A 23,658-nucleotide genomic window follows, 5' to 3' on the forward strand; every position below is an offset into this window, starting at 1 on the left:
ATTCTTGCCTGGAGAATCCCAGGGACAGAGGAGCATGGTGGGCTGCCGTCTATGGGGTTGCACAGAGTCGAGCACGACTGAAGCGACTTAGCAGCAACAGCAGCAGAGAAGCAGAGAACAGACCACTGCCTTTAACAAAGTAACTGTCCCAAGTGACGTTGACAAACGCCGTTCTAGTGGCTTGGTAGACAGAAAAGCTCCACTGGAGTCAACTGAAGAGAGAACGGAAGTGCGGAAGAGTCCACAGCAAATCTGGGCAACTCTTCAGATGACTTCTGTCGTGCGTACGTGCTCAGTCACTTCAGTCATGTCCGACTCTGTGCGACCCCATGGATTGAAGGCTGCCAGGCTCCTCTGTCCATGGGATTCTCCAGGCAAGAATAGTGGAGTGGGTTGCCATTCCCTTCTCCAGGTGACTTCCGTCAGGGAACAGGGAATAGAGAGGGAGAAAAGAAGATGAACTACAAAGTAGGAACGGTTGCAGAGGCCACATCCCTGGGCTGTTTGAAGGGGCTGGGGTCGGCGCACGGGAGGAGGGCTTGGCCCTATGAACTCCATTTCCCTAAGCCTTTGGCCACCAAACACAGGAGCTCGTCGGGGTAGCGACCCTTCTACAGCCTTTGCACGGTTCAGCCAGGAGCGTGAGCAGTTTGTATGGGAACCACGGCTCCCAGCAGGCGTTGCGCCGAGCGGCCAATGCGCAGGCGCGCGCAGGCAGCCTCCGACTCTCCCCTTCCCCCCAAACCCCGGCGCCAGTTCCAGGCTGGAGTCACCGACGCGAAGGGGGACGGGTTCCTCTTAAAAGAGAAACACCGGCGGCGCGCGAGGTGGGCCCCTGTCCTCCCGCCGCTGTCCGGGCCTGCGCGCGACACGGGGGAGGCGCAGGCGCAGTCGGGATGAGGGCGGGTGGGGGCGCTCAGGTAAGACCCGGGTGGGGGTGGGTCGCGGCGGGAGCTCTGGGCGGCCGGGGAGCTGCCTTAGGAATTGGGCCATCAGACGCGGTGTGAGTGTTCAGTGGGGCGGCCCAGAACGGAGTGGGGGGGTGCCCTCCAGACCCCCGCCCCCACCCCGGCTCTACCCTAGTCGTCCCAACTGTGAGGAGGTCTTCCAGTGCAAACGACCTCTTCCTTCATTTACCAGTAAAGACTCAGGCCTTTTTCAATATAAAACTGTTACCTTACGCTTTACCCCGCCCTAGTTGAAATTTTCTTACCCCATAGCTCCAGTTCTGCACTTCAGTGTGCCGGGGATCAGGCCATTCTGACTTTGATGCTGTCCCCGTACCTCCCACCCCCACGATTCCCACCCCCTAGCACTAGTTTACACGCCCTGACATGTAAACAGATGTGGTTTGGACCCGGTGGCGGCGAATGCTGTTGCAGTGGTTTGGTTCTGCCCCAATTCACCGATGAGGAAACCGAGGCCCCGGCAGAGGGTGGAGCTGGGGCCTCTGGACCCGTATCCGATCGGCGTCTCCTCCACCCCGCAGGCCCTGGTACTCATGGCGGCCTCCCCTGCGGACGCGTCCCGCAGGCGGCGGGAGAAGCGGCGGCAGCTGGATGCGCGCCGCAGCAAGTGCCGCATCCGTCTGGGTGGCCATATGGAACAGTGGTGCCTCCTCAAGGAGCGGCTGGGCTTCTCCTTGCACTCGCAGCTGGCCAAGTTCCTGTTGGACCGGTTAGGGCCCGGGTCAGGGGTTCTGAGGGAGGGCACCCAGGCTACAGCACCCAGCACCTTACCCGTCCCCTCTCCCCGACACCAAGTGTGGCCTGCTGCTCCTTCCCGCTGGCAGATGTCTCATTTCAGAAGCAAAGCCAGTGTGGTTTGTGACCTCCCACGGTCTTCCCCGGCCTCTTGATCCTCGGAGGGTAGAGGACCCCTTAGTGTGTGAGTGGCCAGAGCTGAGGGCAGTTGGGCGCAGGGGCCCTCACTTGACCTGCCTCTTGTCCCCTGGCAGGTACACTTCTTCAGGCTGTGTGCTGTGTGCAGGTGGGTAGGGGATGGCGAGGGGTAGAGAATTAGGAGCCAGAGAGGGAAGAGGGGGCCACAGGGAGTGGTGTGACCTAGAAATACCTTCCCTACAGGGACTGGATCAGAGGGAGCCTTGAGTGAGTTTGGGAAGAGATGGGGGAGTTGGACAGCTGAGAGGGGCCACCTGTGGAGCAGGGAGCAGGGGGTTGGGGTTCAGGGCTGCCTGAAAGTGGCTCTCCAGGATGAGCGGAGAGGGCCTCCCAGTTCACCCTTGACTGTTGCCTTTGCTGCTCTAGGTCCTGAGCCTGTGGCCCCCAAGGGACTGCAGTATCTGGTGCTTCTATCTCACGCTCACAGCCGAGAGTGCAGCCTGGTGCCTGGGCTGCGGGGACCTGGGGGCCAAGATGGGGGGCTTGTGTGGGAGTGTTCAGCCGGCCACACCTTCTCCTGGGGCCCCTCTTCAGGCCCCAAATCTCCAGAGGAGCCAAATCTGACCCCTCTTCCAAGTACTGACGAGAGGAGCTGGTGCCCAGAGGCCAGGAATGGGCAGGAGCCTGCAGGTAGGCTGGGGGAAAGAAGAGTTATGGAGAAAAAAAGAGGGGAACTCAGAACCCTATTCTGTAACTCAGAACCCCATTCTTCAAGAATGATCGTTTCTCAGTGGAAAAACTATGCTGATAAGGAAATATATCCTCAATATATTTTTAGGTATGAAAAGCAGAAGACAGAATTGGATGTATCATATGTTACCATTGGTGGATAAATAAGAGAAGAAAGGAATTTATTTGTACTTATGAATGTATAAAAATTTCTGGAAGGGCATATAGCAAAACAGGTTACCTATAGGAAGACTGAGGTGGCTGGGGTATGGATTGGAAAGGAGACTTTTCACAGTGTACCTTTTTATACTTGTTTCTTTTTTTGGGCCATGTGAAATGTACCATCTCTAAAATCAAACAGTCCCTCCCACTCCAGTAGCCTGTGCCCCCTCTTCCTTCTTTTTCCTAAGAGTCATCCCACCACTTCAGGTCTTAGAACTTCACCTTTCCTCATCCCTCCAGTACAGAATTCCTTCCCTTTTGACCCTACCTGTGCCAACAGGTTTGGAATCGAAATGTGATGAGAGGGCTCAGGAGGCCAGGATGCCCAGGTGAGTCTGGGGTTGGGGAGCAGTGGGGGTCAAGATCGACCTGGGTGGACAATGGAAGTGAGGGAGCAGGACTTCACACTTGCCTTCCTTGGACCTGCAGGGGGGTGGGACCCCCACCAGAGACCTTCCCATCCCTCGGAGAAGATGGGGAAGAGGAAGAGGAGGATGAAGAGGAGATGCTTAGTGATGCTAGTCCTTGGACCTACAGCTCCTCCCCAGATGAGCAAGTTGGGGCTGAGGGAGGATTCTGAACAGAGCGGGCTAGTCGGGGGTTGGGGGTGGTGGCTGGGGCGGGGGGCACTCGGAGCTTTGCTTTGCAGACTTCAGGGAGTGGCTTGGTGGAGAGCGCAGGGTAGGCTTTGGGGAAGGCAGAAAGAACTAGAGATTTTGAACTGGGTGGAAAGTGAGTTTGGGATCTTTGCAATTTAGGGATTGGGGTTGGGCTGGGGCTGGCTGAGGATCCATGAGATAATGCCCTCCTCCTCTTCATTCTCCTTTCAGCAGTGAGCCAGATGTCCCCAAACCACCCCCTTCCCCTGTCACCCATGCACTTAAGGATGGGGAGATACCCCCGGCCCCTGCAGCTGTCCCAGCTCCTCTTGCTTCGCCATCCTCATCAGCATCCTCATTGGGTTCTGGAGCTCCTAGGCCTGTAGAAGTCAGGATACAGCCAGAGCTCAGGGGGACCCCTCAAGCAGACCAGCAGACTGAGCCCCTGGCCAGGTAACCTGATGGCTGAGACAGAGGGCAGGGGCATCCTGGGACATGGCCCTCCCTCGAGGCCCTCTGCTCCCTCTTTGCTGCCCATAGCCCTGGGAGTCAGGCTCAGTCTGCTCTGGCCTCGGCATGGGATGAGGACACTGCTCAGATTGGCCCCAAGAGAATTAGGTAGGACTGGGGAAAAGGGCCCTGGTAGGGAAGGGTGAGGAGGGAGGTGGAGAGCCTGCACAAGTCCTCCCGCTTCCTGTTCTCCTTCCTCAGGAAAGCTGCCAAAAGAGAGCTGCTGCCCTGTGACTTCCCTGGCTGTGGAAGGATTTTCTCAAACCGGCAGTATTTGAATGTGAGGATGTGAGGGGTACAGGTTGGATTCTGTGTAGCTCGTGGGTGGAGGAGGAGGGCTGAAGGAGAAAGTGAGGTAAAGAAACCTGGGGTGTGGAGGGAATTCAGAGCCAGGGAGAGAAGGGTTGGGATGGATGTGCAGAGCTTGCCTACAGTTATAATCACTAACGCAGATGACTGGTAGATAAGGCAGGAAACCAAGCTCAGGTGCACAGCTGCTGCCACTGCTGCTTGTTGCACAGGCCCTCTGTTGATCACATGGAGATAATGGTGGCATTCCTCAGGCTTTTGAGGTGCTAGTGACTGTTCTAAGTACTTGATGTGTGTCGAGTCTTTTGATCTTCTCAACATTCCTGTGGAGTGGGCGCTGATACTATTCCTGCTTTGCAGATGAGGAAACCCAGGAACAAAGAAAGATTAAGCATTGCCAAGGCTTCTCATTAGTGTGTCATGGTGCCAGGGTTCCTCAGTCCATTGGACTGCCTCACTCTGCTGGCTTATGTGGGTGGTCCTGCACTGGAAGGTTTCGGAGACAGTCTTGTCCTCAGCCTTACTACAGGAGAGGTCTGAGACAGAGAGGGGAGAGTCCAAGGCCCACACTCAGCGAGAGCTCTCACAGGGTTCTGAGGCTGGGGGACCCTAGACCAGAGGGAGGGTGAGGCCTGGGTGGATGGGATTTGGGAGAAGGGGAAGGTCCCCATGTGGTTGCAAAGCTCTAGGCTTTTGGTAAGAACAGCAGGGCTCATCAGACATATTTGAGTCTGTTAATGAAGGAGACTGAAGTAGCTCCCAGCAGTAGTTTAAATATGGGGAAATGGGATTAGGGAGAAAGGGAAAGCCCATACAGCTTAGTGAGCCAGGATGTGAAAATTAGACCGGATGAAAAGAGAAATATTTTCTAGAAATACTTGGGGAGTTAAGGTTGAAGAACACACTACCCTTAAAAGTGTTCCAAGTTGAGAAAGTGTGTGTTTCCAGTGCACATTTAGGAGAAAATTATATAATCCCATGGTGAGCTATTAATAAAATGTCAGCCATCTGAGGGACACTGTTGGGCATTGATATTGATATCAAGGAGAATAATCAGAACCACCCAAAATGTGTTCCCATCCCTGGCAGATGGCAAATATATAGTCAGGGAACCAGGAATGTCAGCAGAACTGCATTTTGTTCAGCGAACTGGGCATTGCAGGGTGAGGCTGTGACAAGGAGGTGAGATAATGGAAGTTGAGGGCAGGGCAGAGTAAGGGCAGGGTGGGATCAGGGAGGGATGGGATTGGGGTACTCACGTATAGGTGAGGACTGGACTATAGGTGAGGCGGTGACAAGAACTGTTAAGGAAGAGGGCAGAAGAGCCTGCCTGCTGGGTCAGCTCTGGTGGTCTCCCTGAGAAAGCCATGCTTCCTTCCCTAGCACCACAAGAAATACCAGCACATCCACCAAAAGTCCTTCTCCTGCCCAGAGCCAGCCTGTGGGAAGTCTTTCAACTTTAAGAAACACCTGAAGGAGCATGTGAAGCTGCACAGTGGTGAGTGGTGGCAGTGCCTTCTCAGCTCCCCACTGTGGGTCCTGTCACGTCCCCCTGTGGGTACCTTCACCCTCCCCACGAGGCCCATCACCTCGTAACTGCAGGTTTTGTCACATTGCTCTGGGAAAGCTCTTCATTCACACACTCATCCTGCACTCTCTTTTTGTTGAGATCTTGCCTGCTTTAAACTGTTCTAAGTGCTGGGATTCAGCAGTGAATAAAGCAGGCAGTACTCACCTTGTAAGATGTCCACTCTACTGGCATTGGGCCACAGAGCTGTGAAAGGTGCTTTGAGCAAAGACCTAAGTGAAGAGAGAATGGAGGCTTAGCCACACCCACAGGCAGCTCATGAGAGGACCCTATACTCGCATCTCCAAGCGTGATCCAGGAATGGAGAGGAAGACAGGAGGTTAGAAAGAAAGGAAAAAAGGTCAAATAGGTGGTAGAGGCCTCCAAGACCATCTTCACGATGGCTTGGCTCCTGGCCACGTGAGGGCACCAGTATGCTGGAGGGAGGGAAACAACATTTTAAAAGGAGCATTATGACTGCCATGTGAAGAATAGAGGGACTGCAGAAATGTGCAGCACAGTAATGGCGACCTGGACAGTCGAGTTGGTGAGAAGTGGCTGGAGACTGACACGGGAGTGGAGATGGAGCCCGGGCTTCTGTGTGCAGAACAGATTGTCCATGGGTAGGACTGTAGAGTCAGGGATGACTTGGAAAAATATTTGAGCCTGAGCAACTGGGTAGAAGGTGATGTGATTCCCTGAAAATGACAGAGCAGGCTTCAGGAAGGGGACATGACATTTTATTTGGGACATGCTAATCAGGTGTCCCAGAAAACATGAATCTGAAGTTCAGAGATGTTGGGTAAAAAAGAAAAAAATGTTCATTCATCATGAGCACTTGGGTGGTGTTTAGAGCTGTGGGTGGAGTGTTTCTACAGGGAGAGAGTGAACATAGAGAAGAGGTCTGACCCGGGCAGGTGGGAAGGTCAGCTACAGAGGGGCCCGGGAGGCAGCTGAAGAGCAGTATCTGAGGAGCCAAGTGGAGAAAGCGCTCTAGGGAGGAGGGAGGGGTGACCTATGTCAGTGCTGCCGAGCTGAGTGAGATGAGGATGTGGACAGGCCCCCAGACAGGGTAGTGGAAAGCTATCCTTGACCAGATGACAAAATGGCATGTGACAAGGGAGATAACAGCCAGCAGCGGGTGGGTCTGGAGCAGAGAGGAGCTGAGGAAGTGAAGACAGCAAGTACGGACAACTCTTTGGAGTTTTGCTGTGAAGGCAAGCAGAGAAGTAGGTATAAGCTGGAGGGCAGGATCATACAGAGATGATCCCACAGAGAGGAAAGGCTTGCTGATGCCAGGGTTGGGCAACCTCAAGTCAGTGAGGAGGGCGTGTGTCTGGGCACAGATGGAAGGCAGCCACAGGGAAGCAGGGACTATTCACATATATGGGCACAGAAGTTGCCTGGTGGATTAGGTAAGGGGAGGATGTGGGCGTTCTTTCCTGGCTCTTTTCTTCTGGGTGACTTATAAAATGAGGTCATTGCTGAGTGAGGTTGGTAGAAAGAGGAGGTCATGTGGAAAATGCCCTTCTAGGCTCTAGAAAGTGGGAGAGTGAACTGACCAAGGAAATGCAGAGGTACTGTGGTAGGGCAGTGGGGAGGCTTGAGACTTGTAGTTGTGTATGAAAGTAGAGCCCAAGGTGGGGTAGTGGGGAGTTGTAGGTTGTCTGCCCTGCTCAACACACATGTGCAGGCCTGGAGCAGCCAAGTGTTGTATTTATCCTGAGTTTATTTTCCTCAGGAAAATATAGCTGAGGAAGAGAGAGACCGGTGAAGTGAAGGAAGGCCATGAAGATGCCTTGGAAATGGACTGGTCAAAGAGAAGGGAGGGAGACAGTGAGAAGGCAGTGGGCCACTGAACTGGCAGCCTGGAGTTGTGGGATTACTGTAACAGGACAAAGGATGACTGGAACTAGGATGCTTGAAATTGTGATTTCCCCATGGTGCAGTGATGGTACATAACCTGGGAGTGGTGGCTGAGGAGTGTGTGTGTGTGGGGGGCCAGGTTAGTGAGGGTCTGGGAACCAGGAGAGTGGCGGGCTGGACATGTAGAAAACAAATTGACATCAGTGGTAGTGACTGAGGAGAGAGCCTGGAGCAGGAGTTGTGTGGAGTGCAAGTTAGTGATGGGATGAAGGCTATGGGTACATGTGTGTGTGAGGAGGGCGTGTGTCTGGGCACAGATGGAAGGTCTGATGGCAGGGTATACAGAGCAGTGGTTGGGCAGAAGACTGCAGGATGCCATGAAAAGGATGGCTATCTCCGCTGCTGCAGGAGGTGTAGGAGAAAAACCATACCAGGCCCATGAGAACTGCTAGAGATGGGCAATGCACAGGTGCTGTTAGAGCTGGCGGGCAGGTTCAGGGAGAAAGGAGAGGGGATTGGCTCTTGATACCCACAGGGTATCTGTCAGGTCACAGGGCACTGTTCTGGGGCTGAGAGGAATGAGACATGCAGACTAAATAGGGACTCCTTTGAAGGACTGGAAGGGGTGGGTCAAGGAGGGCCTCAGTTTGGGGACGGATGCTTGCCTATCCCCTATGTGCCCACAGACACCCGAGACTACATTTGTGAGTTCTGCGCCCGGTCTTTCCGCACCAGCAGCAACTTGGTCATCCACCGGCGCATCCACACTGGAGAGAAACCCCTACAGTGAGTGTGGGGTGAAGTGGGGAGGCGCTGGCAGGACACCTGGGAAGCTGGGACCAGGAGGAGCCCCTGGGGAAGTCAAGATGGGCTGAGGCACCTTCCCTCACTCTTCTCCCCCTGGTTTAGGTGTGAGATCTGCGGGTTCACCTGCCGCCAGAAGGCGTCCCTGAATTGGCACCGGCGCAAGCACGCAGAGACAGTGGCTGCCTTGCGATTCCCCTGTGAGTTCTGCGGCAAGCGCTTTGAGAAGCCAGACAGTGTTGCAGCTCATTGCAGCAAAAGCCACCCGGCCTTGCTTCTGGCCCCACAAGAACTATCTGGTCCACTGGAGTCCTGTTCCAGCATCTTGGCCTCTGAATCCCTGGGGGCCAGTGAAGGATCCAGGTCTTCTCTGGCTCCTCAGGCTCCCATGCTGCTCCCTTAGCAGCAAGCATTCCCCAGAATTTGGGGATCCAGGTCCCAGGGCCTGGAAAGGAGCAAGAAGGGCCAGATGCCTGGTATCCAGGAACTAGGGTGATGGGGAATGCAGGGCAGGGGCAAGACCGGATTTTAGGGGAGCCAGGCTACATGAGTCTTCCTAAAGGACAGAATAAACCCAGTATTTTACATAGACCTGTGTGGGCAGAGTGAGTATTTTGGCATCTGAGGTACAGAAATCTTGATTCTTTTTGAAACAGGCTCTGCTGGAATGTGCCTCAGTGCACCCTAAGTGTAGGCCCTGTTCCTCTCTCTGCAGTCCTCCACCTGCCCCAACTGTGAGGACCCAGCTTTCTTTCCCAATTCACTTTGGCTTCCCTTTTTTCTGTGGAGAGTTACATACACTCTTGCCTTCAGGCAAGGCAGGGTGTGATCACTAGGTCATTTCAGAGGGAAGGGCTGGAGAAGGATTAGAGGTATGTGACTCTGGGCCACATTTGTATTCTTTGTTAACCAAGACAACTAGATGTATAGGGGCCCCTGAAGAGTCTTGCCTTCCAGTGCAAAAATGAGGGGACTATACAGCCAAGGTTGCTGAGCTAGCCTGGGAAGGGACCAGAGACCTTGATTTTTGAAAGGGTCTATGTCTTGGGTGACTCTTGGTGTCTGCGAATACAGCAGCCTCAGGTTTAATAAAGGGAGCTCTTGGTATCTAGAACTCAAACAATTCTTTATTTCATCACCTGCAAGAAAAAAAAAAATGACTGGCCAATTCCAGGGAATTTTCAGCCCTGCACTGTGGCCTCTGTGGAGCTGTTTTCCCATGGCTCCAAGCGTGATCTGTGCATAGCATTCTCACTCCACTTGGCAGCGCCCAGCTTTGTGGATACATGTGGTCTTGACTCAGGTCCCAGGCTAATGTCTGCTACCTGGAGAACACTATCCTGAGAAGCACCCTGATCTGTACCCCAATAGGTCTGTCCCATAAGACAGGTGGGCAGCCATGCTGAGGGCTCATGCTCACCTTTACATGCTGAGAAGCACTTCTCTAAGTGCTTCTGATATGGAGATATCTTTTAGAAAAGTGAGCTTTCCCACTGCTGCTGCTGCTGCTAAGTCACTTCAGTCGTGTCCGACTCTGTGCGACCCCATGGACGGAAGCCCACCAGGCTCCCCCGTCCCTGGGATTCTCCAGGCAAGAACACTGGAGTGGGTTGCCATTTCCTTCTCCAGTGTGTGAAAGTGGGAAGTGAAAAGTGAAAGTGAAGTCTCTCACTCGTGTCCGACCCTTAGCGACCCCACGGACTGCAGCCCACCAGGCTGCTCCATCCATGGGATTTTGTTCTCTGCAAATTTCTCATCTCTCAGAAGCTGAGGGAAAAAGCAGCAAGAGACTAACAGCCAAGTGAAAGGAAGAGGCAAGAAGACCACATGGCTGGTGGGGTGTGACTCTAGCCACATCTATAGTCATCACCTGAAGAGACAGGATACCAAAAGTACCCAGAAAGAAAAGGTAGAGGGGACTCAGGCTGCAAAAAGGAGATGGAATAAGAGAAGACAGAACAATGATGGGAAGACAGGCAAGACCTGAAAGCACAGCAGCAGGGACGCGACACACCGATACTTGGATGCTGTTCTACGCATGGGGTCTGAGAGGTTTTCTCTGCACCTCAGAGGCAGAGAAGGAAGGACTGAGAACAGGCAGAGCTGACAAGGGACGCAGGTGTAGGGGCGCAGCGAGAAGCCAGGTGAAGAGAAATGGAGAAAGGTGATGGGCCGTGCTGTCTTTCCACAGACCTCCGTCTGCGAGCTGCCCACCGTCCCTGTGGCACTGTATGAGTGCTTGTCTAGCCCACTCCAGAGAAGTCTCAACAAGTCTCTCTCAGCTGAGACAAAAAAAGCCCTGGCTTTTCCTGTCCTGCTTGCCCAGCAACTATGAGTGCAGTGCCTGCCTTGGGCTGAGTGGCAGCGGCAGCAGGAGCAGTGGAGGCATGAGCACGCCTGTGAGCTCGCTGGTGCTGTGACAGGGAGCGGCTGTGGCTGAAACATTTGCCACACTCCGCACATTCCGCTGGCCGCTCGCCCAGGTGTGTCTTGCGGTGCAGTGCCAGCTTGGAACCCACACTGAAGGCCTTGCCACACTCAGGGCACTTGTGGGGCTTGTGGCCAGCATGGTTGCGCCGGTGCACGTTGAGGTTAGAGACGCATGTGAAGCACTTGCCGCACAACTCACAGCGGTAGGGTTTCTCACCTGTGTGTGTGCGCCTGTGCTTTGTGAGGTCTGAGCGGTCACTGAAGCAGCGGCCGCACTCAGTACATGGGAAGGGCCTCTCACCTGTGTGGATGCGCTGGTGCACCACCAGGTCAGAGCGCTGCCCAAAGCCCTTGCCACATGTGGCACAGGCATGTGGCCGCTCTCCCTGATGGCTGCGCCTATGGCGCAGCAGCGTGGAGCTCTCACTGAAGCGTCGCCCGCAGTCGCCGCAGGCGTAAGGCTTCTCGCCCGTGTGTGTGCGCTGATGGCGCACCAGTGTGGCGCTCTCCAAGAAGCCCTTGCCGCACTCCGGGCATTTGAAAGGTTTCTCACCCGAGTGTGTCTGCAGGTGTCGCGTTAGCGTGGAACTCTTGCCAAAGCTCTTGCCACACACACCACACTGGTGTGTGTCCAGAGCCCCTGGCTGCCGAAGTGTGGAGTCACTGGGGCTCCTGGCTGCGTGGACACGCAAATGGCTCCGAAGTCCAGCGCCGCTGCGGAAGGCCCGCGAGCACTGTGTGCAGCGGTGGAGTGTGTCAGCAGGCACGGTAGGTGTTCCCCATGGGTGTGCCCGTGCCAGGTGGAAGCGCAGCGCACTCTGGCGGAAGGCTCGAGGGCACAGTGGACAGCGGTGGGGCCTCTCGGGAGGATGCCAGCGGCGCCGGTGCAGCAGCAGAGCCGGGAGGTGTGGAAAGCATCCACCACAAGCTCGGCAGCGGCAGGAGCGGATGCGCCGCCTGTGTACGCTCTGGTGCAGGTCAAGGCGGCCGCTGTGGCGGAAGCTCTGGCCACACTCACTGCAGATGTAGAGCGTCTGGCCCGCGTGAGCGCGTCTATGTGCACGGAGGTCTGATGCCTCTGCGCATCGCTCGCCACACTCTAGGCAGCGGAAGCTGCTGTCACCACTGTGGATGCGCTCATGCCGCAGCAGCACTGAACTGTAGCGGAAGCTCTTGCCACACTCACTGCACCCATACGGTCTGCCCACTGCCACCTCGGAGGCAGCGAACATGGTGAGGGCCAGGTCAGGAGCCCTCAGGGTGCAGAGTGCCACTCACATTCTGGAGTCCACCTTCTCCATCTGAGTTATTTTTAAGGCATAGAAACGGAACAGTAGCAAAAAGAAGGGAGAGAGGCCTGGTAAATTGGTCTGTAGATTCCAGGGTTCCTTCTTTCATGGCAGGTGCTGTGGCTGTTTCAGAGGTGGGCTGCAGCTAGGTTTACCATGTACCATGTGCCCTGCAGAGAGAAGGTCACTGTGAGCTCCAGCAACATCTATGACAGCTACACCTTGGGGAATGGAGGGTCAAGCACAGGCTCCCTGTTTTCTGTAGCTCCCTCACTTAGGTCATCTCCTGAATTCCATTCTCCAAGAGAGGAGGCAAAACCATGGGAGTCTGAGAAATATAGGCCAGGGAGGGGTGTGTCATTGTGCCACTAGGAAGGGCAGGAGGGACTCAAAGGGAAGTCTGCCTCCAGTACAGTGCTCAGAAGAAGAGGAAGAGTGTCCAGCTTGTTATACTTAGACCAGGGATCCTGGCCTTGTGATGCACTAGGACATGACTAAGGAGGGATGGGCAATGAGAAGTCCCCGAGGCCTAAACCAATCGAAGCCTTCTTCCAAAGACTCAGGGTTTCCTGAGTAACCAATGTGAACTGAGCCAGGCCTAGACTGAAAGTGGTGAAGCATAACCCCCTTAAGCAGCAGCACCCCAGGCAACAGGCTCAGGAATGGCTGGGACCTGAGCAAGGGAAGGTATTTGAGAAAACTGAAGTATTGCTCCTTGGCTTTGGATAGCACCTGATAAGCAGTCACTCCACACCAGGGCACAGTCTCCAAGTTCCCTGGCCTAACCCTGAGAAAGCAAAGCAACTCAGGACCCAGGAAAGGGGTAAAAGAATATTATCAAAAGTTGATGGTATTATTAAAGAAAGTGAAGTGAAAGTCGCTCAGTCGTGTACGACTCTTTGGGACTCCATGGACTTTAGTCCATGGAATTCTCCAGGCCAGAATACTGGAGTATGTGTGTATGTGTAGCCTTTCCCTTCTCCAGGGGATCTTCCCAACCCAGGGATCAAACCCAGGTCTCTCACATTGCAGGCGGATTCTTTACCAGCTGAGCCACAAGGGCAGCCCATTATTGAGGAAGTGCCTTTCAAATTTCTAAGGGCGAGGAAGGAAGAAGGAAAATCCTTTCTAATTCTCAGGGCATCCAAGTTGTTTGCAAACATTCTGCAGACTTTCCTCATTACCCCAGCTCCAAGGATTTGAGAACCTGAAGTAATGGGGATGAAATCTGCTCTGCTATTCTCTTTATCTCAAATGGTATCCCTGAATCCTTCTGACAAGTTGGCCCAGATGGCTGTCCATGAACAGGATCAGCATTTGTGCACAGAACTTCCTGTGCCCTCTATCTAAAGCAAAAATGGGGCTGCTCTCCTAACCTGGCTGGCCTCACCACTGACTGCCTCAAGACCCACGGCTCTGTCCCCAGTTCAGTTCAGTGGGACATGGGAGACAGGTATAGTCACTATCAATTACAGCCATGTCACCCAACAGATCAGAGATAGGAAGTAAACAACAGTGATCAGTCATTTTCTTATTAGCAGATGGCAACTCTAAATTTCCAGAGCTGTGGTTAAAACATCCCACATATGGGGTTCTAATCTGGATGCAAATGGATTCAATTTAAAAAAGCCTTTAAAGCTACAGACCTGCAGCAGTGGGCTCTGAAGCTTCAGCTCCCCTCTGTACTATTGGGCAGGAGTGGCTGATGTAAGATGTTCTCTTTCTGTGCCTCTGGAGCAGGGTGTACTGTGCCCTGCAGGACGGATAAAATAAAAGGTACAATGTGATTTTAAACTGAGCAGAGAGGACAGATGCAGGAAGAGAGAAGAAGGGAACATTTTCTGGAAGAAAGGTATTTTTTAAATGGATATTTTCAAGTATAAAAAACTTAACAAGAAGAGTATCACAGATCACTCACTCACCTTCAGCATTTATTTACTTTCTAAATTATGTTTCATCTATGACATCCCCCCAACTTGCCCCAGCCCATACTTGTTTTTGGAGATGGGGTGGGGGAGGGTTGCACTAGAATATTTTAAATCCTGGTCATCTTATTCAAAGAGTTTTAAACAAAATCTGTAATTAGGAGCAAGAGACCTCTGCAGACCTGAGAGCAGACTTTAGCGGGAGTCTCTTGGTTCTTCCAGAAGGAGTTTTCAGCCCAGATACTTGCTTGGGTTGCTGATTCTAACTGGTCAAAATCAAAGGAATGTTTGCTCTCATGTGAATAAAACCTCTCAAGGGTCAGTGGTTGATCCCAAATGCCAAGGAAAGCAGGGCTTATGTCCTAGTGAGTGTTCCCCTTCACCTGTGTGTCTCTGGAGACCCTGGCACCTCTCAGGCCAAATTTCTGGGATCGAACCCTCTACCAGGCTACTGCTTTCAAGGGTACATGTCTAAGGAAGGTAAGACAAATGCACAAACATAAACACACACACATAAATGACATAAACAAAGATACCATTTTGCCCCATTACAGACATGGAATAAGAGACCCTGGTCTAGGGTGCAGGTTTGGTGCTTGAGTGTCAGGGTGTACCCTTCAAGTTTCACTTCTGTTCACCTTACCCCATACTGGAGCTTGCCCTTGAAGGAAAAGGTCTATGCCTGGAAGAAAATCTGGAAAAAAAAAGTATTACTCTGCCAACAGAACAATTTCCAGACTGTCCTAACCATCATTTTCCTGATTGAGTTTTGAAGTGTTATACCACCAAATTTCTTTGACTTTCGGGAAAAAAATAAGTACAAGGGAGGCTTTAAAGAGGGAAGGGGGTAATTATGTGTGAATTTACGAAAAATCCTAGTTGTTCAATTTTAGTAGCTTTTAAGCATTTAATACTTACAGATTTATTATATGTAACTAATAAAAGACAAGTACTAAGAAGATAAGCTAATGGCAAAACTTAACATCACAATACATTTCTGAGTTTCATTTACCACAAAACATATTTGTTTGTTAATAGATATTGCCAGCATTTCATGTCATATCTAATGGTTCACATGAACGTTGGACTAAATCAGGATTTAGCACATTTACTAACAATCTTCTGTGAGAGAAGTGTAGTTCTTTTTCTTCTGAGTTGTACTGTTCAGTCAGAATAAAGATTTTCCTCCCTGGTTATCTTTTCTGCCAGGCCAACATTTCTGGGGCATTGTGAAGAGGTGAGTGATCATCTCAAAATTCTCCCATCTTTAAGTCAGAGTTGGATGCAAATGTGGGTTTGAGGGCTGCCTCAGCTGTGCCACAAGCGACATGTGGCAACTGAAACTTGAAATATGGTTGGTTCCAAATGAGATGTGCTATAAGGGTCAAGTATATTCCTAACTTCAAAGACTTAGTATGAAAAAGAATGCAAAATATCTCACGAATAATGTTTAATACTGACTGTAGGTTGAAATAAAATATTAGATGTATTGGGTTAAATGAAATAATGAAATATATTTTATAATTTATTTCACCTGTTTTTAAGACAAGTGATGATTACAAATGTGGCCAAATGGCTTGGAACACATATAAAGGGAGGCTACCCCACCTTACAGTCCCTGGAGGGGACAGCATGGAAAGGTCACTAACTTTCCTGACCCTTAGAACCAGAGAAGATAGCCACTCTTCTCATCTTCTAAGATGTAGGGCTCAGTCCACACCCTCCAGAGGGCCCATCTGCTCTTCAGGAAAGTGAATATCTGTAGTGCCATGTAGATGTTTGGGACTTGGGGTTGTGATTAGTGCAAAGCCTATCACTGCTGCTCTCCTAGCTGTTACCAGCATCAATATGGAATGGCTCTCGTATGTTCCTGTGTCTGTACCACTTTCCTCCTTCCACTAGTCCTTTGAGGTGGGTACTACTGGGCACCCCTGTGTGACCTAAGGTTCCCCTGTGGTGCAAGCTTTTCTAGAGCTACTCAGGCGGCAAGTGGGTCCAGGGACAGAAAAGGGATGGCAGGCCAGGAGGCCTGTCTCTGATTCTCCCTGATAAGTCTCCAACCTTTCTGGCCCCGGCCAGTTGATAGTAGCAGATCAGGAAGTCCCAGGTGACCTCACAGGCTGCAATGGGACTGGGGCTAGCTTGTGCTTTGCATTCTGTTCTTTGCAATCCTGATATGAGAAACTGTTGGCCTTAGAAGTGGTTTGGAGAGTGGTAGCTGCATTTGGGAGAGAAGATTCTTCTGCTGGCCTCTCTCTATACACTTAAACCCCACCCTAGTCCCAGCCCTAAAGTCCGTTCTGTTGCCCCAGCCTTAATGACAGTGTAGTCTCAAGGACTCTGAGATACCCCTAGAGGCAGATGAAATTTTACATCCATTCAAGCAGATGATACACTTTTCACTGCTGGGAGGAGGGGGGAGGAAATGGATGGATGGAAAAGTTTCCCTGGCCCTCTGGAGCCTAATTGGGTCTTTTTCACTTGTAATTCTTTCTACCTGAAAGCCCTTTCCCTTCTTCATTCAGTGCTCTGCCCCAATAATCCCTCTGCAGAGAAACCCTACGGAGCACCTCCACTCCTCCAGCCCCCTCCTTGGCTTTATTCTGAATAATCAGTGAAAGTAACATTAAAGAGTGATTCCCAGTCCACTCTGGAAAGGTTTCAGTCTCTTTTCTAAGTGAGGATGGGGTATGAAATCCAGAGCAGCAGAGTGGCCACTCCTCACTTCCCTCTTTCCTTTAATAGAAACAAGGTCCAGTATTTTAAAAGACCTTGTCTCTTCCAGCTTCAGATCCAGTCTGACATGTTTAAAGAATTGGTGGAAACAGAAACGACAGTTCCCCCTTCCCCTCAACTGCCCAAGCATGATCATGATCCAAGCACATTCTTTTGCAACTTTTTTTCACAAAGATTTTTCCTGTGAAATCTGGGAACTGTGGAGAAGGTATGTATGTTGACATGGAGAGAACACAGCAGTATAGTTTATTCTCTATGTTCTTTTGACACACGGGCAAGACTACAGCTCAGAAGAGCCAGAGGAGCCCAGAAGCGGGATGAGGAGAAGGACTATAAGGTGGTTTGCATTCTTTCTGGGCCTAGCAAGAAGTTGGGCACACATAAGGAATCTAATGCTTTTTTAAAATGATGTATTAATCTGGAATGCTGTTCTTTCAAGCATTAGGTTCCTGGAAGAGAGTGCCTCTCTCTAGTCATCTTTTCCTTCATAGCCCTATCCACTGCATACACTGCAAATACTCTGCCTTGGTTTACTAAGTGGGAACTGCAACCTCTGTAGGGGAACGAGAGAGGCAAGTATCCAAGTTCTGGGTCTTCCATGGCTGGCTGTGTGACCTTGGACACGGGACTCGTGTGCCTAACACTCCGGCTTGAGAAAACTCAGTAGAGGAAACTATTATAACATCTCCTATGAAAAGAGGTAAGTGTAAAGTTTGAGAACGGCAGTTGCTGAATTTTTAGGATTTACTCTTCCCAGGGCAGTTTTGAGGAACTCTGAAAAAGGGGTCTGACTCCTACCTCCTAAGTATCCTAAACGTTCTGCAAAACCTTTCAAGTCCTTCCCCTCCCCGACTGCCCCCCATCCTCGCAAAGAAACCTACTTAATGGGATTAGAGAAGCGTGGGGCTCTCGCAGACCCTCGACAAACACTGGGGGCTTAGAGTAAGAAGTGACGTTGATTGCTCATTTTAACGGGAGCTGAGAATAACTATTCGGGGAATGAGGAACGCCGCACCTGAGCTGGTCGCCTTCCCCGGCCCCCCTCCACAGCGCAGCCAATCCAGGGCGCCTGTTAGTTTTCGTCACGAGTTGCTGTTCAGATTCTCCTTGGACGAAATTTCCCATCCCTGGGCCCACCTCAACTCTGCCCTAGGCGCCAGCCCATCCGAAGGGCAAGACAGCGCACCAAAAACGTAGTGTAGAGTAGGGGGCGTTTAATATGGTCGGGACCCGGAGGCTGCCGCTGCCCTTTTATTCGGACTCAGCCTTTCGATATTTGCGTCGTGGGGCCGCTAGCAACGAAGGTCACAGCGGGAAGACTGGCGAGGACAGACGGAGGGCAAGGCCTGGGAGGAGCAGGCCGGGCGGCAGCAGCGGACGCGGGCCGGCCAATCCCTTGCTCCGCTGGGCCTCTGCGTCACTAGTTGCCAGGGCGGCGTTCTTCACGGCGGCAGACGTTGGCCGCCCGAAGCTGAGGGAAAAAGCCGGGCGACAATTGGGGATCGCTGCCCCGCGCTAACCCTCCCTCCCGCCCCTCGGTCCCCTCACCGGTCGCCGACTGGCTCCTCGGACACCGCGCGGCTCCCACTCAGCTGGGTCGCTGACCCCCGCCTCCCGGACTGCGGGACTGGGGCGGGGAAGGGAGGGAAGGAGCGCGGGGCGGCCTAGTCGGGGGAACTGGGAGGTGCCTCGGGATTGAGGGTCACGCTCCAGCCCCGTTCTCCCGGGTTGGTCAGTGGCCTGCCTCACGCCGGTGCGTCACCGGTTGCTGGGAAAACTACGATTCGTAAGACGGCTCCACTAACGGTTCGGCCTTACCTGCACCGGCCGGAATTCCAGTAAGGGGGCGGGACCAATAGACGGAGCCTCAGGAGACTCCGGGCCCGCCTCCCTCCCATGTCAAGGCCCCGCCTTCTTCCTGGACTCAACCAATCCATGCCTCCTCCTTTGCCTACGTCCCACCCCCGGAGCTCTTCCCGCCCAATCAAGAGGAAAAGGCTCTGAGCCCCGTGCACAGCCTCAGGGCCTAGTGGCGGAGTCCGGGTGCGTGGTTTTGTGTTCCTGCGGTTCACAGGGGCAGGCGTGGACGCAGAAAGATATCCCCGCAGGTGCCGCAGCCTGGCTAGGGGTGCCCGGGGTGGAGTGACCTTGGGGGGCATCCGCCCGAAAGTCCCGGCAGTAAGCCAGTGACGTCTTACAAAGAGGCCACACTTGATACCTGTTATCTTAATCCTAGCCACAGCCCTGCCAAGGAATTGATGACCCGTCCAAGATTGCATTACCAATATTGGGGGGTACTCCTAGTCGGCTTTCCAGTTGTCTCTACAAAAGCATACTGGCTGAGCTCTCTGTTCAATGTCTTGTTCCACTGTGATGTGCTGTTAATGTTGTTTTCCAGAAACGCATTTGGGAATGTGACCGTCTGCCCTCAGGGCTGCCTATCAGGCTCCAGACGATGCCACTCAGGATCATTCTTTACCGGTTCTAATATTCCTTTCATGGTCACTTAGTGCTACATATCTTGTCACCCATCCAGAGCTTCTGCCCCTCTCCTCTGCTCAGTTCAGTCGCTTAGTCGTGTCCAACTCTTTGCGATCCCATGGACTGCAGCACGCCAGGCTTCCCTGTCCATCACCAACTCCTGGAGCTTGCTCAAACTCATGTCCATCGCATCAGTGATGCCATCCAACCATCTCATCTTCTGTCATCTACTTCTCCTGCCTTCAATCTTTACCAGCATCAGGGTCTTTTCCAATGAGTCAGTTCTTAGCATCAGGTGGCCAAAGTATTGAAACTTTAGCATCAGTCCCTCCAATGAATATTCAGGACTGATTTCCTTGAGGATTGACTGGTTTGATCTCCCTGCAGTCCAAGGGACTCTCTTCTCCAACACCAGTTCAAAAGCATCAATTCTTCGGTGCTCAGTTTTCTTTATAGTCCAACTCTCACATCCATACATGACTACTGGAAAAACCATAGCTTTGACTAGATGGACCTTTGTCGGCAAAGTAACATCTCTACTTTTTAATATGCTGTCTAGGCTTGTCATAGCTTTCCTTCCAAGGAGCAAGTGTCTTTTAATTTCATGGCTGCAGTCACCACCTGCAGTGATTTTGGAGCCCAAGAAAATAAAGTCTGTCACCATTTCCATTGTTTCCCCATCTATTTGCCATGAAGTGATGGGACCGTATGCCGTATGTTGAGCTTTAAGCCAACTTTTTCACTGTCCTCTTCCACTTTCATCAAGAGGTTCTTCAGTTCTTCGCTTTCTGCCATAAGGGTGGTGTCACCTGCATATCTGTGGTTATTGATCCTGGCGATCTTGATTCCAGCTTGTGCTTCATCCAGCCCGGCATTTCACATGATGTACTCTGCATGTAAGTTAAATAGACAGGGAGAAAATATACACGCTTGACGTACTCTTTTCCCAATTTGAAACCAGTCCATTGTTCCACGTCTGGTTCTAACTGTTGCTTCTTGACCTGCGCACAGATTTCTCAGGAGGCAGGTAAGGTGGTGATGCCACCTTAAGGTCTCTTTAAGAATTTCCCACAGTTTGTTAATGATCCACACAGTCAAAGGCTTTGGTGTAGTCAATAAAGCAGATGTTTTTCTCTAATGTCTTTGTTTTCTCTATGATCCAGTGAATGTTGGCAATTTGATCTCTGGCTCCTCTGCCTTTTCTAAATCCAGCTTGAACATCTGGAATTTCTTGGTTCACATACTGTTGAAGCCTGGTTTGGAGAATTTTGAGCATTACTTTGCTAGTGTGTGAGATAAGTGCAAATGTGCGGTAGTTTGTGTACACTTAGATCCTCTAAGCACTTCCCATTGATTGTTAACAACTGAATAAACCCATGCAACCAGCATTCGTATTAAGAAATGGAATATTTCAAAATAAAAAGAAATGGAATATTTCCAGAACTCCCCAAAACCCTTTGGCTCACTTTTTGTCTCTCCTCCCATGTAACCATAATTCTGACAACATAAATTAGTTTTGGCTAATTTATAGTTTTGACTTCCCTGGTGGCTCAGACAGTAAAAATCTGCCTGCATTGCAGGAGACCCAGTTGGGGTCTTCCCCAGGTGGGGACAATCCCCTGGAGAAGGGAATATTCTAGTATTCTTTCCTGGAGAATTCCATGGACAGAGAAGCCTGGTGGCCTACAGTCCATAGGGTCGCAGAGTCCTACACAACTGAGCAACTAACACTTTCAGTTTTCACTGATACACAGAATCACATTATATGTGCTCTTTTGGAATCTGATTTATTTTGCTTAACTTTACATGTAAGGTTTATTCATATTGTTAAGTGTGGTTGTAGTTAGTTCACTTTTGTTGCTGTATAGTATTCCACTGTGTAACTATACCATATTTATTTACCTGTTCTACTAAATACAGTTGATTAACATTTGGGTTGTTTCTAGTTTGGGGTTTGTATTAGTTTCCTAAAGGCAGTTGTGACAAAGTACCGCAAACTGAGTGGTTTAAGCAACAGAAATTTATTTTCTCACAGTTCTGGAGTCTAGAAGTCTGAGATCAAGTGTCAGCAAGGTTGGTTCTTTTGGAAGGATACGAAGAAGAATCTATTCCATGCATCTCCCCCAGGGTTCTGGTGGTTTTGGAATGCTCTTCAACTCTGCTTTAAATTCCACCCATTTTTAAAAGTTTAGTCAAATGCCATCTCCATAAACCTGGAGATGCCTATGCTGGAATGCCCTTCTTCCCCATACTTAAGAGAAAGGCTTTGCCCTGAAAACAATGCCCTGAAGCATGAGCACAGGACCTGCTCATCACAAATACTCAATGAATGTCTGCTGATACATGCAGAGCAGCATGGAATAGGGAGGACATGTCTGGCAGCAGGAGGCCAGGAAGTGAAAACAGACACAGGGCTAGGATGATGACAACCTGAACCAGAAGGAACAGAGGAGGCAGATGCATAAATGAAAAATGTGCCTGATGTAAGGTACCATATATTTTAAGGTAGCACTGTGTTGAGGATGACTGCGTGCTGTGCTAAGTCACTTCATTTGTGTCTGACTCTGTGTGAGTCCATGGGCTGTGGTCTACCAGGTTCCTCTGTCCATGGGATTCTCCATGCAAGAAACTGGAGTGGGTTGCCATGCTGTCCCCCAGGGGATCTTCCCCACCCATGGATTGAACCCAGGTCTCCTGCAAGGCAGACAGATTCCTTACCATCTGAGGATAATTTCAAAGCTTTTCAAGCCAAGGAAATGGACAAATTAGGATATTTTTGGACTCACTGGTCAGTATTGATGTCATGTGTTCAAGTGACACTGGTCAGTTCCAGAGGGGTAACTAAGATGGTGACAGATATAATACATGATTGAATGGGCTGAGACTATTTAACCTGGAAAAGAGAAACCTGTACATGATGACTGTGCACAGGTTTCACACACTGCCATGTGAAAGAGAGTTGGATTACATAACTTTCTTTTGTGTAGCTATGGAGTGAAGAACTCAAACAATGAATACAGGAAGGTATATATATTTTTTCTTATGGGAGTCATTATAGATGGAAATGATAATTGGAACCATAATAATGAGTGTAGTGAGGGAAAGTTAGAAGGTCAAGAATGAAGTTATGGGCATTATTTGTCAGTTTGAAAATACTGAATGTTTGTCTTTCCCTACAAATTTATATCAATAAATGGGACAACTCCCAACATGGTTCCATAAATATTCAAGATATTTATGGAGGACCTACCATATGCCAAGCGGTGTTCTAAGCACTGGGGAAAATGGCTGTGAACTGCCAGGTGAATTTCCCTAAAACAATCTCTGGCTGTGTCATACTCCTAATAAAAAACTATCAAAGGTTTGTATTAGCCATTACATGAAATTTACTCTCCTGATTATGACATTAATGCCCTTTTCTCTGTTCCAACCTGCCTTTCCAATCTGTTCTCTCCAACTCTCCGCTAAACTCGATCAAGTTATTTAACCTCTAGTCCCTCAATTGTAAAAATGGAGGTACAATATACAATATACATTGGTTGTCATGAGGATCAAATGAATAGATATAAACTACTCAGAACTTGGTGCCTGGTACAAGATAAACACTGCATAAGTGTTTGCTGTTTTTATTGTCAAATGATATGAGCAAGTCAGGGAAAATAATTTACTTCTGGAAGACCCAGTAGATTTAACAAGGGGAGAAATAATTCTGGGATTTGAGTGAAGGCTCTCCCTTTTATCCATCTATATTAGTGGACTCTACACTACGTATTTCTAAGAGCAGCAAGTATTCAGCCAGATTTAAAAAAAAAAACAGCTTTATAACTGACATACAAAATTTCAGATATTGAAATGTATGGTTTGAAAACTTCTGACATACGTATACACAAATTATATCCTCACAACAATCAAGATAAAGAACACATCCACTACCCACAGGTTTCTGTGTGCCACTTTGTAATCCACCACTCCCCTAGGCAACTGCTGATCTGCCTTTTATCACTACACATCAGTCAACTAAAACATTCAATTAGCAATTGATGGTGTTATTTATTAAATATTTGACTTATAGTAAGAAAAAATCAACATAGAAGGTAGTTTCTAATGGTGAAAAAAACAAAAAAAAAAGGGTAGTTTTTAAACACAAAGGTAACAGTATCTGAAGAAATTAGAAGTAATTTATGAAAAAACTATTTCATTGAGAAAGAGATGACTTGTGATACTACCTAGTAATTGGTGGTGTTACTGTTACTAACATCTTTATATGACTTTCATATTTTTATATTTCATTCATTAGACAACAGGGGTTGGTTATTTGTGTCAGGGATTGGAAGGGGGTACACTTGTGAT

At 50.3% G+C, this 23,658-nt stretch overlaps 2 protein-coding genes across 11 annotated transcripts; one reads left to right on the plus strand and one right to left on the minus strand.

Moving 5' to 3' along the window:
* Window positions 1–674: 674 nt before the first annotated feature.
* ZNF692 (zinc finger protein 692) lies at window positions 675–9,547 on the plus strand. Of its 5 annotated transcripts, none has more exons than XM_055429830.2 (12): window positions 675–827; window positions 1,490–1,677; window positions 1,958–1,989; window positions 2,268–2,531; window positions 3,073–3,121; window positions 3,222–3,344; window positions 3,623–3,844; window positions 3,932–4,009; window positions 4,103–4,181; window positions 5,594–5,708; window positions 8,330–8,429; window positions 8,553–9,547. In XM_055429830.2, the coding sequence occupies exons 2-12, from the start codon at window positions 1,502–1,504 to the stop codon at window positions 8,848–8,850; spliced, it is 1,536 nt and encodes a 511-aa protein (XP_055285805.2). In that variant the 5' UTR covers window positions 675–827; window positions 1,490–1,501; the 3' UTR covers window positions 8,851–9,547. The 5 variants fall into 5 exon arrangements, with proteins under 5 accessions (XP_055285805.2, XP_088694857.1, XP_088694859.1 ...); XM_055429828.2 differs by having other exon boundaries at window positions 776–920; XM_088838731.1 differs by lacking the exon at window positions 1,958–1,989 and having other exon boundaries at window positions 676–827; window positions 8,553–9,543.
* On the minus strand, window positions 3,991–18,680 carry ZNF672 (zinc finger protein 672). Of its 6 annotated transcripts, none has more exons than XR_008686434.2 (4): window positions 18,376–18,609; window positions 13,813–13,919; window positions 12,156–12,336; window positions 3,991–6,010 (listed from the first exon to the last, which is right to left on the minus strand). XR_008686434.2 is itself a non-coding variant. In XM_055429837.2 (4 exons), the coding sequence occupies exon 4, from the start codon at window positions 12,107–12,109 to the stop codon at window positions 10,712–10,714; it is 1,398 nt and encodes a 465-aa protein (XP_055285812.2). In that variant the 5' UTR covers window positions 12,110–12,336; window positions 13,813–13,919; window positions 14,735–14,785; window positions 18,376–18,607; the 3' UTR covers window positions 9,546–10,711. The 6 variants fall into 6 exon arrangements, 5 of the variants coding, with proteins under 5 accessions (XP_055285812.2, XP_088694861.1, XP_055285813.2 ...); XM_055429837.2 differs by lacking the exon at window positions 3,991–6,010 and adding an exon at window positions 14,735–14,785 and having other exon boundaries at window positions 9,546–12,336; window positions 18,376–18,607; XM_088838735.1 differs by lacking the exon at window positions 3,991–6,010 and adding an exon at window positions 17,843–18,298 and having other exon boundaries at window positions 9,546–12,336; window positions 18,376–18,607.
* Window positions 18,681–23,658: the final 4,978 nt, after the last annotated feature.

The sequence above is a fragment of the Moschus berezovskii genome, chromosome 8, assembly GCF_049115385.1.
Source record: "Moschus berezovskii isolate FMDL1 chromosome 8, NW_MosBer_1.0, whole genome shotgun sequence".
Lineage (NCBI taxonomy): Eukaryota > Metazoa > Chordata > Mammalia > Artiodactyla > Moschidae > Moschus > Moschus berezovskii.

Excerpts from the sequence above, each read along its gene's own strand:
- ZNF672 (XM_055429838.2), bottom strand. The coding sequence starts at position 12,109 with ATGTTCGCTGCCTCCGAGGTGGCAGTGGGCAGACCGTATGGGTGCAGT.
- ZNF692 (XM_088838731.1), top strand. The coding sequence starts at position 697 with ATGCGCAGGCGCGCGCAGGCAGCCTCCGACTCTCCCCTTCCCCCCAAA. Across the intron at positions 1,678-2,267 it reads GCCAAGTTCCTGTTGGACCG|GTCCTGAGCCTGTGGCCCCC; the intron begins GTTAGGGCCCGG and ends TTGCTGCTCTAG. Across the intron at positions 8,430-8,552 it reads ACTGGAGAGAAACCCCTACA|GTGTGAGATCTGCGGGTTCA; the intron begins GTGAGTGTGGGG and ends CCCCTGGTTTAG.